Source organism: Narcine bancroftii, chromosome 8 (genome assembly GCF_036971445.1).
Source record: "Narcine bancroftii isolate sNarBan1 chromosome 8, sNarBan1.hap1, whole genome shotgun sequence".
NCBI classification, from domain to species: domain Eukaryota; kingdom Metazoa; phylum Chordata; class Chondrichthyes; order Torpediniformes; family Narcinidae; genus Narcine; species Narcine bancroftii.
The window spans coordinates 3,490,001-3,507,413 of record NC_091476.1 but is presented as its reverse complement, the minus strand read 5'-3'; the positions used below and the strand labels follow the sequence as shown (position 1 = coordinate 3,507,413).

General features: G+C 42.2%; 2 protein-coding genes across 4 annotated transcripts in view; both read right to left on the bottom strand.

The window, feature by feature from the left end:
* Window positions 1-1,716: 1,716 nt before the first annotated feature.
* The window catches only part of ube2a (ubiquitin-conjugating enzyme E2A (RAD6 homolog)), a 16,410-nt gene continuing 713 nt past the window's right edge, over window positions 1,717-17,413 (bottom strand). Inside the window, exons 2-7 of one of the 3 annotated variants that reach the window (XM_069892647.1) lie at window positions 16,625-16,791; window positions 14,843-14,923; window positions 14,606-14,631; window positions 11,948-12,037; window positions 7,776-7,864; window positions 1,717-2,651 (exon numbers count right to left, since the gene is read on the bottom strand). In XM_069892647.1, coding sequence (XP_069748748.1) covers window positions 2,523-2,651; window positions 7,776-7,864; window positions 11,948-12,037; window positions 14,606-14,631; window positions 14,843-14,868 — 360 coding nt within the window. In that variant the 5' untranslated portion in view covers window positions 14,869-14,923; window positions 16,625-16,791 and the 3' untranslated portion in view covers window positions 1,717-2,522. Of the gene's footprint in view, window positions 2,652-7,775; window positions 7,865-11,947; window positions 12,038-14,605; window positions 14,632-14,842; window positions 14,924-15,480; window positions 16,039-16,099; window positions 16,150-16,624; window positions 16,792-17,413 lie in introns of those variants that run through there. The other 2 variants (XM_069892648.1, XM_069892646.1) reach the window with 2 other exon arrangements.
* Window positions 17,059-17,413, bottom strand: part of LOC138740263 (sorting nexin-13) — a 114,632-nt gene continuing 114,277 nt past the window's right edge. The window contains exon 16 of the mRNA XM_069892632.1: window positions 17,059-17,413. This exon is cut by the window's right edge and continues 797 nt beyond it. The gene's annotated coding sequence lies outside the window, so the exon portion shown is untranslated.

Below are 17,413 nucleotides of genomic sequence, written 5' to 3'. Positions count from 1 at the left end.
AAAAAACAAGATTTATCACCTGATATCTTATACAGGGAATTACACAATTTCAGATTCATAATCTTCCAGGTACAAATGGTCTAAATGTTATTCTGATACTGTAACCCACTAATCCTAAACTCCATCTTCTTGGGATCTGTGCTACCAGACCCTCTGAGAACTTTAGAGGCACCTTCAACATACAGAAGGTGGTGGCCATGTAAGGCAGAAGGTCCTCTGTAACAGCCAACCGTAGGTAACCACTGCAGTAATATTCCCGAGGGGAACCTTGTGTTTCTTCAAATAATCCCTCAAACAGTGAAAAATAGTCACCATTTGCATCACCTTTACTTGGCAAACAAAAACTCATCAACAATGCATTTTAGATGTGGACTGTAATTCCTCATATGGACCATGAGAATATTTGAATTGCCACTTTCTGTAGATCTCCATAACCCTATCAGCCATATTTCTCTGGCATGCGAGTTCCCCTGTACTAGCCTTTTGCTGACTAGAATCAGTAGTATTATTCTTGCGTAGCCTCTAATCCCCTTCTCCCCATCCTCCAAAAATATTATTTGCTCTCAAAAGCTGAACAGAATTTTTCTGGAACAATATTACACTAACCCTCAAAGATTGCTAGTAGTAGAGTTTGGTCATCTGACATTAAAATAAGTACCGGTACATGCCCCAGTCACTTTCTCAGCTCAGGTATTGAAGTAATTCACCAGGCTTATTTCAATACCATTGTTGCAACTGTATCAAATATGAAGGAGCCGTGTCACAGGTGTGATCATCACCTTCAAGCTGCCCTTTTAGGTTGGACATTGGTCCAAGAACCCTGTCCAATACACTGAGCCAAATTCCTGAAATTCTGGAACTACAGCAACAAGTCTTAGATGGGTAGTAGAATCAGCCTCTTCACAATTGACCACTGCCTGAGTTTTTTTGGAAAAGCTTTTTTTTCCTACATATTTTCAAGCTAAAACAGTGAAGGCAAAGAAATGCACTTCCATGACCTATCCCCCCTAGTCTTTCTGTACCACAATTCATCTGAAATCAGCTAAATTTAAAGGCACAGGTCAAGGTCAACCTTGGTTACTTCTGCCCCAGCTTTGGATGTTGGACATCTGTTTGTTTTGTTTTGATAACTCATACACAACAAAAGGCTGGTTGTTCAAAAATGGTTAAAAGTTGAAAGATTGCTTGTTATGAATTACTTTCTAGTGTTTGAGAAGCTGACCCACTGCATAATTGAGGAGGAATGGAAGAAAGGTGAGTCAACTGAACTTTCCCTTTGAACCTCTTTCTGAAGATTTAAAGCCTAATTATAGTCTAGGTCCCTTAAATAGGCCAAGCTTCTTCAAATGAGCTTGGAACAATTTTAAAAACTGCCATGTTCAAGGCACTTTAAACCCTATCATTTGCAAACTGGTTTAAAGAATTTCCCATCCTAAATCATTTATACTGATTATGGACATGATTTGAGAAGTTTAAAGATAAACCATTTCAGGTTTCTGTTCATTGCTATTGGTAGATTTATCCAAGTAATAATGTAACACATTTATAAGTACAACTTTTAACTACCCACAGGCAAGACCAGAACTGAGACTAAAATAATCACTCAGGACATTTACAAGTCTGAATAGCCTTAATACTTCAAGCTGTATTTTACAATTGTATATGTCAATATTTAAACTGAAAGCTTTTGTGATTGTCAGGAACACAACACAATCATAAGATTATAATTTTATTTACAAGTAGTGAGAAAATGTACAGTTTCTTACATGGGTTTTACTATAGTGCAAAGTTATACTGTCACTTCAAAAGACTAATGTGCAGAAAAAAGTACTTTGAACATCAGACAATACAAGGAAGAGGGGTCTTTTCCCTTATCTCACATCACTGCATTAGGTATCTGAATACACGTGTTGGGTCTAACATAACTAATGGAGCTGATGGCTGTAGTTCTTGATAAAGTGGAAAGAAAAACAAAGCATGCAACAACAGCTCACACACACAGACACTCAACAGAACTAGAAACAGTCACAAATGTGACCACCCTGCTAAGCTCCAGTACCCCGGACATTTTTTTAAAATACATAGACTAGCACCTTCTCGTACAAGTTCTTGTAATTAAGAACTCCAGTGCTGGCTTTAGAAGAGGCACACAACTGCATAAACAGAAGTGACATTGGCCCAATGGCAATTTAATTAATTTCTCACTGTTGTGCCGGATTTTGGCAAGGGCAGATCCGTGTTTCCCCACCTAGAAAAATCCATTCACTGGGCTACACACAACCTGCAATATAAATGACAGTGTGTACACATTTTTATTATGTGCCTGATAATGAAATTAAAAATTCCTTGGCAAGTGCCCCAGGGAGTAGTGCATGCACTTCAACATTGGATTGGATTCAACGTCCAGGGAGAGAGGCTTCAAACGGGCGGCAGCAGTTAACTTGCAAAATAACGCTAGAATGAGGACTCCAAATGCTTCATGATTCTCGTGGCCTGACAGTGTTCGTAGGCACTAGGCAAGGTCAACAATCCCGCCAGCTCTGTTCCACTATTGCAGATACCCGCTTCTCATATTCTCGTTTGTTCTCCTGATACAGCTGCGCTGCCTGACTGTTGGCCGGGCTGTTCGGATTTGGCTCATCCAGTAAAGACTAAGAAAACAAGCAAAATAAACTCAGCAGTAGCAAGACATCATTTGCAGCTGAATTAACCTCACTGTATTCTCCCCTGGAAGTAAAAAGCAGATCAAGTTTACCAAACTACTTTTAAGAGCCAGTTCTTCACTCACACCTTCCCTATTTACATTCTCAATGTACACAATGACTATTCCATTCTCCCCATCACCTGACTATTCAGATGCCCATCAATATCTGCCTTAAATATACCAAATAACTTGGCCTCCATAGCTGCCCATGGTGCCAAATACCAGAGGTCTGCCACTCCCTGGCTGAAGAAATTCCTCTGCATCTGTTTTAAATAGGCACCCTTCAGTCCTGAAGTTATGCCCACATGTCCTAGACTCCCATACCAATGGGAAACAACTTTGCCACATCTACTCTATCAAGACCTTTTAACATTCAAAATGCTTCCATGAGGTCCCCTCTCATTCTTCTGAACTCCCAAGAACAATCCCAGAGTTGTCAAATGTTCCTCAAATGCTAATCCCTTCGCTTCAGGAATCATTCTTGCAAGAAAAGTTTGAGATCCTGGTACCACTAACTTTTCCTGGAGAGGCCTCCACTCCCAAACAGCAATGATAGAGTATACTTTGTTTACTTAGAGCAGGGAAGTTCTGGCCAATCACCCATCCATCAGTCTGAAATGCCCATCTGCAACATTTTCTGCCACATGTATGCTCAGTGAATCTCTATTTATCCATGTGGCCTGAGGGGAGATGCAGCTGGACTATGTAAAGTGCTTCAAGAGAACAGAATTACAATTCAAATTCCCCCACAGACATCACGTCATTCCAGCAGTTGCACTTCTCCAAGGTGAGCCAGGCAAAAGCCTATTACACAGTGCATTAAATCTCAAACCTGATTATAACCTGAAAATAAATTAGGGCGGCACTGTGTTTTGAAGGGATTGTATATTGCTATACTCACAAGTGAAGCTAAACCATGTTTCTTTACTGCTCTAACCATCTACTCAGGCTGTCCTTTCACGCTAACAAGGTGCTAGACACCATACACAGCCAGCATCATACAATGAGCAAAATAGTTTGCATTCAATAGACAACTAAATGTTTATTTGAACCATATGACCTAACAACCCTCTAACCATTGTCACAGCTGTGGTCAATCAGCCAATCTCAAATTGATTTGGCTGATAAAATGTGTTCACAAAAGGTACCTGTTGAACTATGCCTTGGAATACCAGTGCAAAAGAAAATGAAAGCCAAAGCCAGATTGTCACACAAGACCTTTCAAAAGTGAGCAAGTACCACAATTAGTAACCAGATGATTTATTGGCTTAGAGAGTTTTAATCATCAAGCTTGCTGGAATTAATTTCAACTTGTAGATAATTTAGTACCAGGACTGCTTTTTAGATGGCTTTCCAGAAGGATTGACAAGGAACAATCAGTGTTACAACAGAGTACAGTGCCTGCCAGAATATTATAATTCTCACCACTGTAAATGTAGGCATGAGCTGCGAGAAGAAAGTAAGGTAATCAAGTTAAATTAGTTGTTGGAAGACTGGATAAAGATGAAAAAATAAGCTTGCAAGAGCAAGAATCCATAATGTGATTCCCTCAAGGTACCTTCAAGGTTAATTGGCATGTCAGAACTGTGACATTACCAGTGCCAAATGGCTGCAAAGAATTTGTCACAAGAGCACAGATATTCAATGAGGGAACCCTTTAGGTTTTCTTGAATGAAAAGTTAAGCCAGCCTGCCCATCACACGAATCAACACCTCTATCCTCCACCCACTGAGAGCACATTTCCCCCAGCTTTTTGGCTGCTCCACATTCCTGTATTATGCAAGTACTTAAAAAAGTGGAACTTTTGTCTCCATGCTCTTAGGTAGCAAGCTTCAGACCCTTTATCATTCAATGCTCTGTCTACTCCCTCCAATTCCCCTAAAGTACAACAACAAAACTCAATAGAAATAAAAGCATCAGTTTCTGCTGAGCAATGCATAATGTCAGCAATTTGTGACCCATCTCAGCTTTGCCACATTTCCAAAACTATAATGTCCAGGCTAAATTTTAAAGTGACCATTCTACTATATTTTACCATTGACACAGCTTGTGGAAAGTCTTTTTAATTTTAACTGGAGTGGTGAATTCCAATAACATCCATTTTCATTTTGATTCTTCCTGCAGTACAAATAACAGACAAGAGCGGCCTGGAGATAGGTAACGATGCATTGGACAATTTCAGCATGTGGATTCAGACAAGATGCAAGGGTTAAAAGTCATCTAACAGAATCCACCAAAATTATATTTCAGTCATCTCGTATTCTTCATGGGATGACTTGCATGAACAAACCTTTTTAATCTAGCACCAATTAGCAATCTCACTCAGGGACCACTTTTGCTAATAAAGGGAGCAATAAATGTCAGTGACATGGTAATGCTGCTCTTTAGAGGTTGGGGTTGAGATACACTTGAAATCCTACTGTACATCAACTTCCATGAGACTTGTATAAAAATTGTTGCTTTAATGCAAATATGCTATTTACCAGTATAAATATCCCTCAGCTCAAAAGAATGTTCTTGTGTCAGAGAAGTACAGGCAGTCCCCAGGTTACAAATCAATTCCGTTATCTGGGTTTGTCCATAAGCCGAATTTGTACGCAAGATGCAACAGGTTCATGAGGTAACATTATGCACACGCGCGAATTGGGGAAGAGTCCATTCTTAAGTACGAGCTGTTCATAACCCGGGGGACTGCCTGTAGAAAGCTATATAATAGGGCTTTATTTAGAACATTACAGCACAGTACAGACTTCTAGACTTCCAGAAGCAAGGCTGTGTTCTCGCACCAACCCTCTTTTCAATCTTCTTCAGCATGATGCTGAACCAAGCCATGAAAGACCCCAACAATGAAGACGCTGTTTACATCCGGTACCGCACGGATGGCAGTCTCTTCAATCTGAGGCGCCTGCAAGCTCACACCAAGACACAAGAGAAACTTGTCCGTGAACTACTCTTTGCAGATGATGCCGCTTTAGTTGCCCATTCAGAGCCAGCTCTTCAGCGCTTGACGTCCTGCTTTGCGGAAACTGCCAAAATGTTTGGCCTGGAAGTCAGCCTGAAGAAAACTGAGGTCCTCCATCAGCCAGCTCCCCACCATGACTACCAGCCCCCCCACATCTCCATCGGGCACACAAAACTCAAAACGGTCAACCAGTTTACCTATCTCGGCTGCACCATTTCATCAGATGCAAGGATCGACAATGAGATAGACAACAGACTCGCCAAGGCAAATAGCGCCTTTGGAAGACTACACAAAAGAGTCTGGAAAAACAACCAACTGAAAAACCTCACAAAGATAAGCGTATACAGAGCCGTTGTCATACCCACACTCCTGTTCGGCTCCGAATCATGGGTCCTCTACCGGCACCACCTACGGCTCCTAGAACGCTTCCACCAGCGTTGTCTCCGCTCCATCCTCAACATCCATTGGAGCGCTCACACCCCTAACGTCGAGGTACTCGAGATGGCAGAGGTCGACAGCATCGAGTCCACGCTGCTGAAGATCCAGCTGCGCTGGATGGGTCACGTCTCCAGAATGGAGGACCATCGCCTTCCCAAGATCGTATTATATGGCGAGCTCTCCACTGGCCACCGTGACAGAGGTGCACCAAAGAAAAGGTACAAGGACTGCCTAAAGAAATCTCTTGGTGCCTGCCACATTGACCACCGCCAGTGGGCTGATAACACCTCAAACCGTGCATCTTGGCGCCTCACAGTTTGGCGGGCAGCAGCCTCCTTTGAAGAAGACCGCAGAGCCCACCTCACTGACAAAAGGCAAAGGAGGAAAAACCCAACACCCAACCAACCAATTTTCCCTTGCAACCGCTGCAATCGTGTCTGCCTGTCCCGCATCGGACTGGTCAGCCACAAACGAGCCTGCAGCTGACGTGGACTTTTTACCCCCTCCATAAATCTTCGTCCGCGAAGCCAAGCCAAAGATGACAGCACAGTACAGGCCCATCAGCCCACAATTTTGTCCGACCCCTTATAGACCCACTCAAAAAAAAATTAAACCCTACCTCATAACCCACTACTTTTCTTTCATCCATGTGCCTAAGAGTCTCTTAAATGCCCCTTTTGTTCCAGACACTACCACCACCCCACCAATGCATTCCAGGCCCCCACAACTTTGTAAAATAAAAAAAAATTATTGCTGATCTCTCCCCTGAACTTTCTTCCTTTCACTTTGTACTGATTCCTCTGGTGTTTGCTACTCTCGTGCTGGGGAAAAAAGGTGCTGGCTGTCCACCCTCTCTATGCTTTTCAATCTTGTAGACCTCTATTAAGTCACCTCTAATCCTTATTCACTCCAAAGAAAAAAGCCCTAAGCTCTGCAAACCTTGTCTCATGAAACATTCTCAAATCAAGGCAACACCCTGGTAAATCTCCTCTGCACCTTCTCCATAGCTTCCACATCCTTCCTGTAATGAGGTGACCAGAAATTAATACAATATTCCAACTAGCATTTAATCAGTTTTCTTGTTGGAACAAGAAAGCAACCACAGAATCAACTTGCCTCCTGCAGAGCAAATTTGTTGCCCTGCTGTTGGAAGAACAGCCAAGATGGGTATGAGGAAACTTAGGAATCAAACCCATTTGACAATCTGGAATCAGAATTTGACCAGGGCATGCAAAGATGCCAGAGTTCCTTCCCTGAAGGATATTAGAGAACCAGTTGTGTTTGTAATGACAAGCCAGTGTTTTACATTTTCTTAAATTTTAGAATTTTGTTATTTTCAGTTGACTATGCCAGTCACTCTCAAGCTTTGTCAGCCAAGTGTAGAGAGATTTTATTCTGAAATTGAACAATTCCAAGTAACTAATGTGAAGCATGCTGTCCCACTGTGTAACAAAATGCATTTCTTTCTGCAACTTTACATTTCCATTGGGACAGTATGTTCTAGCAAGCTAAGGCAGACACACCCTGAAAGTAAAGGACAAGGGATGGAAGAGAGAATGTTGCACACCTCAAAATGGCCAGCTATAGACCTCTCTGCAAAATTCTAGAAGTGCATCAAGATGGGGTGATCTGACATTTTAATGCACGGTGAGAAAGAAAACATACAATTACCTGAATGGATGTTAAAATTGAAGACACATCATAAGTTGGACTCCAGCGATTCTGCAGTATATCCAGACATATACTGCCATCTGCATAGACTAAAGTATATCTAAAATTACTCATTTCCTTCAAGATAAACACTTGAATGTAGCAAACTATAAAAAAACCATTATCCCCCCAGCTTCATAACTTCAGAAACTTCTCATTTTGAAAACTGCATATTCAGCAGCATTCAAATTTCAAAATTTAGCTGAATTAATATCAGCTATGTTTGGTGAATTAATATCAGCTATGTTTGGTGAATTAATATCAGCTATGTTTGGTGAATTAATATCAGCTATGTTTGCTGAATTAATATCAGCTATGTTTGGTGAATTAATATCAGCTATGTTTGGTGAATTAATATCAGCTATGTTTGCTGAATTAATATCAGCTATGTTTGGTGAATTAATATCAGCTATGTTTGGTGAATTAATATCAGCTATGTTTGCTGAATTAATATCAGCTATGTTTGGTGAATTAATATCAGCTATGTTTGGTGAATTAATATCAGCTATGTTTGCTGAATTAATATCAGCTATGTTTGGTGAATTAATATCAGCTATGTTTGGTGAATTAATATCAGCTATGTTTGCTGAATTAATATCAGCTATGTTTGGTGAATTAATATCAGCTATGTTTGCTGAATTAATATCAGCTATGTTTGCTGAATTAATATCAGCTATGTTTGCTGAATTAATATCAGCTATGTTTGCTGAATTGGTTTACCATGGACACCAATCTGGAAACATTGACACCTCATTTCATATTCAATCATAATTCAACTTTTCAACAAATGAAAATGATACTACATGGGATTCTATCTTAAAATTGGTAAATTCCTCCTCTTTGTGTCCGTCATTTGCTTCTTCAACTTAAGGTAGTACATCAAGCCTATTTTTCTAAAATTCGATTGGATAAATTTTAAAACAATTTGAATTTCATAATCACCAAAATAGTATCCATAATTTAATATACACTGTATCCAGTTATTAATAAATATTCTGAATTTGCATGAAGTTGGATTGTCATCTGTCAGGTCATTTGTAACTCAGGGAGCTGATGGTTTGGCCTTAGGCAGTTTGCACAATTTCCAAATTTGCAGATGCTACAACATTGGGGTGCAGGGTGAACATGAGAACAGCAAAGCACTGTCAGAATGGCTAGATTGGTGGCAAATACAAGACTAAAGAGAGCACTTTACTACATGTTTTCATCTTGTTCCTTTCTTTCCAAATTTTGGGAAGATAGCTTTCAAACCTAATCTTTAGTTCTTAATGCAAATCATATACCTAATTCTTTCTCTAAGAAAATTGATTTGAAATTAACTGTGTTTCAATCCTATATAGTTTCTTTCACTTTCCTTATTGCTGGATGAGCAATATTAATGAGATGGAAAGATGCTGTCCCTCATATTCAATGGTTATAGGACATGATGGCATAGCTAACTTTGGAAAGAATCAAATGTTCCTCTAATGTAACAGAATTAAACTTTTCAAGTTTGAGATTTTTAAAAGAAATTCATAATCTATATTATCATTTAGATCTTGTAAGTTTGTATTTTTATAAATGGGAGTGAAGTTGTTTTACTAAATAACTTCATCAGGGAAGGGGATAGAATTTGTAGTTTACTATCAATTTTTTTAAATTCTTTGTTGTATCTAGTTTACATGTAACTAATTTTCTTACACAAGTCTTTTGTATAGATTTTTTTCCATATAAACCTCTTTATATTTAGATAAATATGGGTTCTAATTTTTGTAATTATTGGAAAAATTTAATAAAAACATTGAAACTAAAAACGAAAGCCCATTTACTGGCTAAAGCAGATTCCTCACTTGGGTTAAAGTTTCATGTGCCTGAAGTCATAGACAAAAAGTGACAAATACAGATCCTTTTATCAAAGGATCATCAGGACTAGACACCTGCCATGTTCAGAATCTTTAGGATTTCTCAATTATTTTAAAGGCAGTCCCTTTAAGCAAATGCCTTGACCCTAGAACCTCGCATCCAACCCCCTCAGGGCTGGTGCCAGTCTATTCTGCACCCTGGGATGGGCTGACTGGTGGATTGACGTGTGCCGTACAGGATGCTTTTGGCCAGCAGGTCAGGTGGAGGTCAGAGGTGACAGGGTGGCCCAGACACTCCACTAGTTTGTAGTTTGTCCAGCAGGTCTTCAGGAACACCCCAGCAGCACAGCTCCGTCCATTCCCCCCCCCCCCCTCCATCTTACTCCGAGTTCACCAGTGCACTGCACTGGATCTTGGCGATGGCTCAATGGCCATCTTTGTTACCCATAATTCCCCACACAGCTGGAAATGCACTGGCAGAGCGGTCTGCATGAGGGATTAGGGGCAACAAAAACAGCCATGGCCTGCTTCTCTCCCATTGGATGTTGGCGGTCGAGTCACCTTTCCACTGAAAAGAAGGCACCCATGGGGACAGGGGACTGGGGTGGGGAGAGGGGAGGGTCTCCCACTAAAAAAGAGAATATTTGCACATTTTTAACACCACAACTCAACTTTAGGGTAAACGGACATTCCGGAGGCAAGTATGTTGATTTATTACGAGAAATTAACATTACTTATGTGCAAAAACCATATTTGATAAGTAGATGTCATCTACTGAAAAAAGTGGCCGTTTTTGGAGTTTTCCAGTGTTCGGAATACTGGATAAAAGGTTAGACACCTGTACATGAAGGCAAAAATAGGACTCAAGCAAGATTACCAGAATTTCTATTTTTGGAATATAAAGGCTCTGGATACAAGCAATTTGGGTCACCCCACCTTTTTCCTGAAAACATAGAACAATTCCTGGTTGCAATCTGAAGCCCTTGGCACTATCAGGGATCAAAAGGAAACACCAGTATCTTTAAATTCCCAGCATCACATATCACTTGTACTTGGAAAAAGCTCAACTTCCTTACTGTTGTTGAGTCAACAAATTCTGAAATTTACTACTTAGTGGCAATGGGGGAGTAGTCTCAAACTACAATCGGTATAATTTCAGATGGTGATATCTCAAGGGCTTTAAACAGTGCCATTACCAATAACACCCAGATCCTAAAAGTTAAATATTCAGTATTGATGTATTAACCTGTAAATATAATCAAATTAACTGTAATACACTATTACAGGGCCTGCTGTAGAAAAGGAGATTTTTTTTCCAATAATCAGATATTTTTCTAGGTGTTTGTAACCTCATGCCCTCCAAGGTTCCCCCAGCTCCTTAGCCCATACTCTCCTTCCTATGTACGAGCCAGAAGACACAGACTGCAAAAGCCATCGCTTTATCGTACTTGCTAATTTTCAAGGCACTCCTTCATATAGAATAGTAAAGGGTTGTTTTTTGGGCTTGAAACCGGTGTTGGCACAGTGCTGGAACTCTTGCTGTTTGTAAGACACACAAATGATTTGGATGTTGAAAGCTTGATGACCAAGTTCACAGATGAAGCAAAGGCTCGAGGCAGGGAGTACAGAGAAACCAAGGTATCTTTGTGTACAAGGATGGAAAACATTGAAAGTAGGCAGCACAGGTAAATAATGTAGTTAAGGCAGCGTATGGGACATTGACCTTCATTATTCAGAGCATCGAATACAAGATTGGGAAGGTTAGACTCCAACTTAATAAAGAACGGGGTAGAGCTCAGCAAGACCACCACCTGCCATTCTGGTCAGCACACTAATAACAAGGATCTCGTAGAGAGGGGACTCTCTTTTGCTTCTCTTTCTCTTAAGGGTGCCAGGCAACACTAATGGTGACCTTATGGCAGGCAAAAGGAAATGTCTGTGTACATTACATTTTATGTAGCATTACGTGTCAAAATAAAAGGAATTAAGAGATTCACTTGGATGTGTTCCAGGATTCAGTTTTGGTGATTATCTAGAGAAGGCTGCCAAGAGGCACTATGGTCAGATAAAATTACAAGGGATTTGGTTAGGGACTCAAGAAGAAAGGTATAGATAGAGAGGGGCCAAATGTAGGTTAATAAGTTGAATGCAGATAGACACATGATCAGCTTGGAGAAGATGGGCCAAAACAGCCTGTTTCTATTCTAGCAACAAGTGCATATACATACCACCTTTATTTTCTCCATTATGGACACTAATTAATGTTAATAAACCAGCAATTCATTTACATACCATTTGGATGAAACATTTTTGAAACAAATCTAACTGTAGGTGGCTTGTTTGGGTATTCTTCTGTGAACTCTATTGTAAGTTTAAAAGTTCCTAGAATAAGAGAGGAAAAAAAATTACAGACGTAGCATTGAATTGTTAGTGATACACAGTGAAGTTTGTTGATGATAGTGGATACTTGCAGTTAGTGCAACGCTAGGACAGCACCGGCAACCCAGGTTCAAATCAGCCACTGTCTGTAAGGAGTTTGTATGTTCTGTGTGGATTTCCTCCAGTTCCTTTCCATCATTCAAAACGTATTGGAGTTGAAGGTTAATTGGGGTATTTGGGCAGCAGGGCTCGTGACCCAGAAGGGCCAGTTACTGTGCTGTATGTCAAAATTTAAAAGTTGTGGCAGAAGGAGCTCTTAAATCCAGTAGCCTAGTTTACATGTTAAATTGTGTAGATGCAATAAATTTCCTGAGCAAGACTCAACAGATTTCACATCAGGAAAAATAATTTACCAAGGCACGTATCTGCGGAAAGGAAATGGCCTACATTTACAAGGTAAATAAATCCCATTTAATGTGACGCCTGATGAAACTGATGTAAATTTACATAGGAAGTGAATTGAAATTAGAACTGGTTCTGGTGTTTTTATAGTCAGATTTAGCCTTCACAGGTTGAGCCTTCGTAAATTATGTGGCGACAGGTCATAAAATTCACCTCAAGCAAGGCCCTGGAAACTAAGTGCCAAGGTTTCAAAACTTTACCACCCTTTGCCTTCACAGGATGTTGCTTCATCTGTTGAGTTCTTCCTGGCTCTAGAATCCAACAGCTGCTGTCTGTGCTGCCAGGTTTCAATCTCAGATTTTACCCAATTTAATTGATCTCAAAATTAGAAAGGATTGAAAAAAGCTTCCAAATGTTTAACCCAGGGAGTGGAGTCGCTCTGGTGGCAATGAGTGAAGGGCGAGGAAAAAAAAAAGTCAAAATGTCACTTTGCCTGCCCAAGAGACTTGGAAATTGCGATGAAGGTCTTGGTGAGATTTAGACTTGGTCTCAGCCACAGTACCTACTTATTCAAAATGTGCCATTATTCTGCATTTAAGGTTTTAAACTGCACTTGGAAAAACCCCAGAGCTCTACTGAGAAAAGATTCCCACCTCACTTGGTGTCAGTCATGTGCTTAAAATTTTTAAACCACTGCAAACAGACATTTGGCCCAATAAACTTCGGTCAGCCTGTCCATTTCTTGCCCCTTTGCCAGTCTTGTGAAATAAACAACTTCAAAAGTGTACCCAATTTAATTTTAAGCAAATTGAATTTATAACTAGCACACTTTGAGCCTGCTCGTTTTACATCATCATTCATGGCACGAAGATTTTCTTTGTGGAACTTTTCAATCTGTCTTAATCACTTTAAATCTGCATCCTTTAATGCTTGACCTGCTAATGGAAAAACTTTCTCCCCAGTCTCACTTTGCAGTAGTTTTACTGCACCTTTTACCTCAAGTTTCACCTGAAAAGCAGCATCTCTCCAGTGCTAACCCAAGAATATAAGGCAAGCAAATGACCCCACGAGCTCAGATTTCATTCAGCTTTTGTTTACATCTATTCAGCATGAAAATGTCAGGCCTGCACTTAGAACCATCCACAATTCACACCGGCTGTTCATCACTTCAGAAAGTACAGACACACACACACACACCAAAGTTCCTTCAGTCTGCAACAAATCTGGATTGTTCTTGACAATTGTTATCGCGAACACTTGTTCTGGTTAGCTTTGGTTATCTATTGAAATAACACAAGCAATCTCAGATACCTGGACCCAAGCTCAAAGGTAATGGCACATTTTTGTCAAAGCGTGGCAACTCAAACATTTTAAATATTAGTTTCACTTCTTTCAGATTAACTGCACTTTAAATAGTCTTCTATTTAAAATTTAATATTGACGTTTATTTTTAAACAATGGAGCTTCATTTATTCTGAAACAGATTGAAAGTCTGGCAACACAAACACTGCCAAATTTATTTTGTTCTTCATCACAGCACATCTTTGATATCAAAATTACAAAATGCTGTAAATAAAACAATAATCTCCACTAACATCATTTTAATCTTCTCTGGCCAAGATCATCTGAAAAATCCTGAATTATGAGCGACTACGGGAACATGTCACAATCACAGCTGTGCAGCACGGAAACAGGGCTTTTATCTAAAATTATACACCACATGCATCTGCAACACACTCCCTTCAATGCCGATGGCCAATAAAAAATGTACAACAGTCAACTTGCTTCACTGCCCACCTTTTGCTTGATCTTGTTAAATCACACCTGTGATCCAAGATTCTCAAAGCACACACTTCTCACAGCATTGTTTCTTTTTAAAATCAACACCCGTTTCTTTATGAATGTCTCTGCACATCCCATTCTCGCAGGAAGCAGCCCTAAACCAACACCAATACTCAGTCTTTGTTTTATTTGAAAAATAAATTAAGATGTTATTCTTACAAACTATGCTTAATTGGCTTTAAGTCACCTACATTTTCTACCTCTTACTTCACTATTATATTTTCCCATCACATCTAATTACCCAGAGGATCCCCAAATCGACAGACTTTATTAGACTGGCAGATAATGTCAAACTTCAACTGCAGTGGATTTTTTTTCTGGACTTACCATCTTCAAAGGGGGTTCCTTCTGGCCTAGGAGGTAAAAGCAGAAGAGAGAGAGCATTACAGTGAGAAGGGTCACAGATCCAGCATCTCTGTTCTGGCCAGTTCAGGAAACCAGTTAAACTCGGTGGTTTCTCATACAAAACAAACAGCCAGGTTTCCAACGCCTGGAACCACCGCGACTCGGGGGGGGGGGGGGGGGGAGCCCCGATCGGCCTGAAGCCTTGACCCCCTCACTTACCCAAATATAACTGCGTTCCACACCATGATGTTGTTCTCTGAGGGAGCTCCGCTCACACCAGCCGGAGGATCCTCCTGCAAGCTGAGGGCAGGAGGGAGTTGAAAGCCCGGCCCCACCGTCCCCCCCACTCCCTCTCACCCTCCCACTCCCTCTCCCCCTCCCACCCCCCCCACACCCCCTCCCACCCCCCCCTCTCCCCCACACCCCTCCCCCACTCCACCCCACACCCCCCTCCCCCACACCCACCCACCCACTCCCTCTCACCCTCCCACTCCCTCTCACCCCCTCCCCCTCCCACCCCCCCCACACCCCCTCCCCCTCCCACCCCCCCCACACCCCCTCCCTCTCCCCCCCCACACCCCCTCCCTCTCCCCCCCCACACCCCCTCCCTCTCCCCCCCCACACCCCCTCCCTCTCCCCCCCCACACCCCCCTCCCTCTCCCCCATACCCCTCCCCCACTCCCTCTCCCCCACATCTCTCCCCCATACCCACCCCCTCTCCCCCGCCCATCCCACACCCCTTCCCCGACCCCCATCCCATCCCGTTTCCCAGCGCCATGTTAAACGGTCGGTGGGGAGGAACGGGCCCTCCCCCCGGGCCCGGCCCAGCCCAGCCCAGCCCAGCGCCTCCCTCCTACCGTTTGAAATCCCTCATCAGGCGCCTCCGTGCTGGGGTGGACATGTCTGGCTGCGCTCGCCACCTAATGAAGGAGCGGGAGGGAGGGAGCGACTCGGCGACACCCGCCCGCCCGCGACACGTAGCGCGGAATCGCGTCACTGAGCAGGTCCGCGCGCAGCCCGACCGGCCGCTTCCATGGACCGGACCACTCGGGCGGGGGGGGAGGGAGGCTTGTGGCAAAGCGCGTCGCTGCCAACACCTCGTCCGACCCAAGAAGGCTCCACTGCTGCTTATTTTATCTCTTGGTTTTATGACCGTGAATCGTCGCCGGCGCTAACGGTAACGGGGCTGATGTCGTGAAATCCCCCTTCATTTACCTCCCCCCCATGCCAGAATCCGCTTTCCCGGAGCAGCCACGTGATCGGGGGTGGCCTTGACAAATAGAGATGTCATTGGGCTCACCTGGGTCCCTCCGCCCCCCTGGGTCCGTCTGCCATCCCACAGCCCCCTGCTCACCTGGGCCTCCTATCGCCCCTGGGTCTCTGCCCTGCTCACCTGGGTGCCCTGCCACCCCTGGGTTCCTGCTCACCTAGGCCCCTCCACCCCCTGCTCTGCTCCCAGGTCCCTGCTCTCCTCACCTGGGTCCCTGCACTGCCCCCTGGGCTCCCTGCTCACCTGGGCCTGTCGCCCGCCCCACCCCTATACTGCCTCCTGGGTCCCCACTCACCTGGACAGGCAAATGCAAATCTCCTACAAAACAAACTAGGGTGTTTATTATCTCATTGCCACATTAACAAAATGGTTTCAATCAGAGGCAGCGAGTATTTTGCATTTTCCCCATTCATTTATATTATTATACATCTTTTTCTTATGCGTCGTGTCTTTTTCCTACCTGGGCAATTGCAGAAAGTCTTGAATCTGACATTGTACCTATGCAATATGACAATAAATTTAAACTTGCAAAGGAACTTGAGACTACTTCCTCTTCTGACCTTTCTGACAGAAACTACTCTCATGTTTAAATATTAAACATTGAGTCTAGGTCCCTCACATTGTCACTGAAAATGCACAATCATAGCTTCATTGGATTATATAGAAAACAATGACTTAAATTTCTCTTAAAATACCATTTACTCTACCAGTCCGGTGATGGTTTGACTTACCAAAATATAACACTTTATCCCAATTAAACTCCATCTCCCCTTTCCTGGTCTGCTGTCTCAGTTGGTCAAGATCCCAATGACATCTTGGATGACCTTCCTAGTTGTCCTCTATATCACCAATCTTGGTGGCATCAGCAAATTTACTAATCAGCCAACTCCATACTCATCTAGATGGGTAAAAAGGACAGACAATGTGAACTTAACACCAATTCCTTTTCCTCATCAGTGTTCACAGGCCACCAGTCTGAGGGGAAACCCTCCAATGCCATCTTCTTCCTCCTACTGCCAAGGCAATTTGGTATCCAATTGACTAGATCTCTCAATCCCATGCAATCTATGCCATATTCATGCTTTGTTGATACTGTAGAGGAGGTTGTTATGAGCCCAGAGGACCCCAAAACCCAGCAGCAATAGATATTCTCCAAGACAAATGGTTACTTAAACAAAAATTCCTTTTAATTATCTTTAGACATGAAAACAGCTTCAAACTTTAACTTATTACTATTAACTTAACCTAACATAACCCCCTTCTAATTCTAAGCACACATGTATGTAATGTGTATATAAGTTCAGAAAAGTTCTTTAATTCACAGTCCAATCTCACTTCTCACTCCTCCAAGTTCACTGGTTGCAGGCAAATCTTATACTTTGCACAGAATTGAACATATATAAATTTCACCAGACTTTGGTGCTCGAAAGGTAAATGGTTACTGCTCAGGAAGGTTCTTGTTGGTTTTCAGAGAGATTTGTTGTTTGCTGGACACAAACTGATCCCTTCTAATCAGCCAC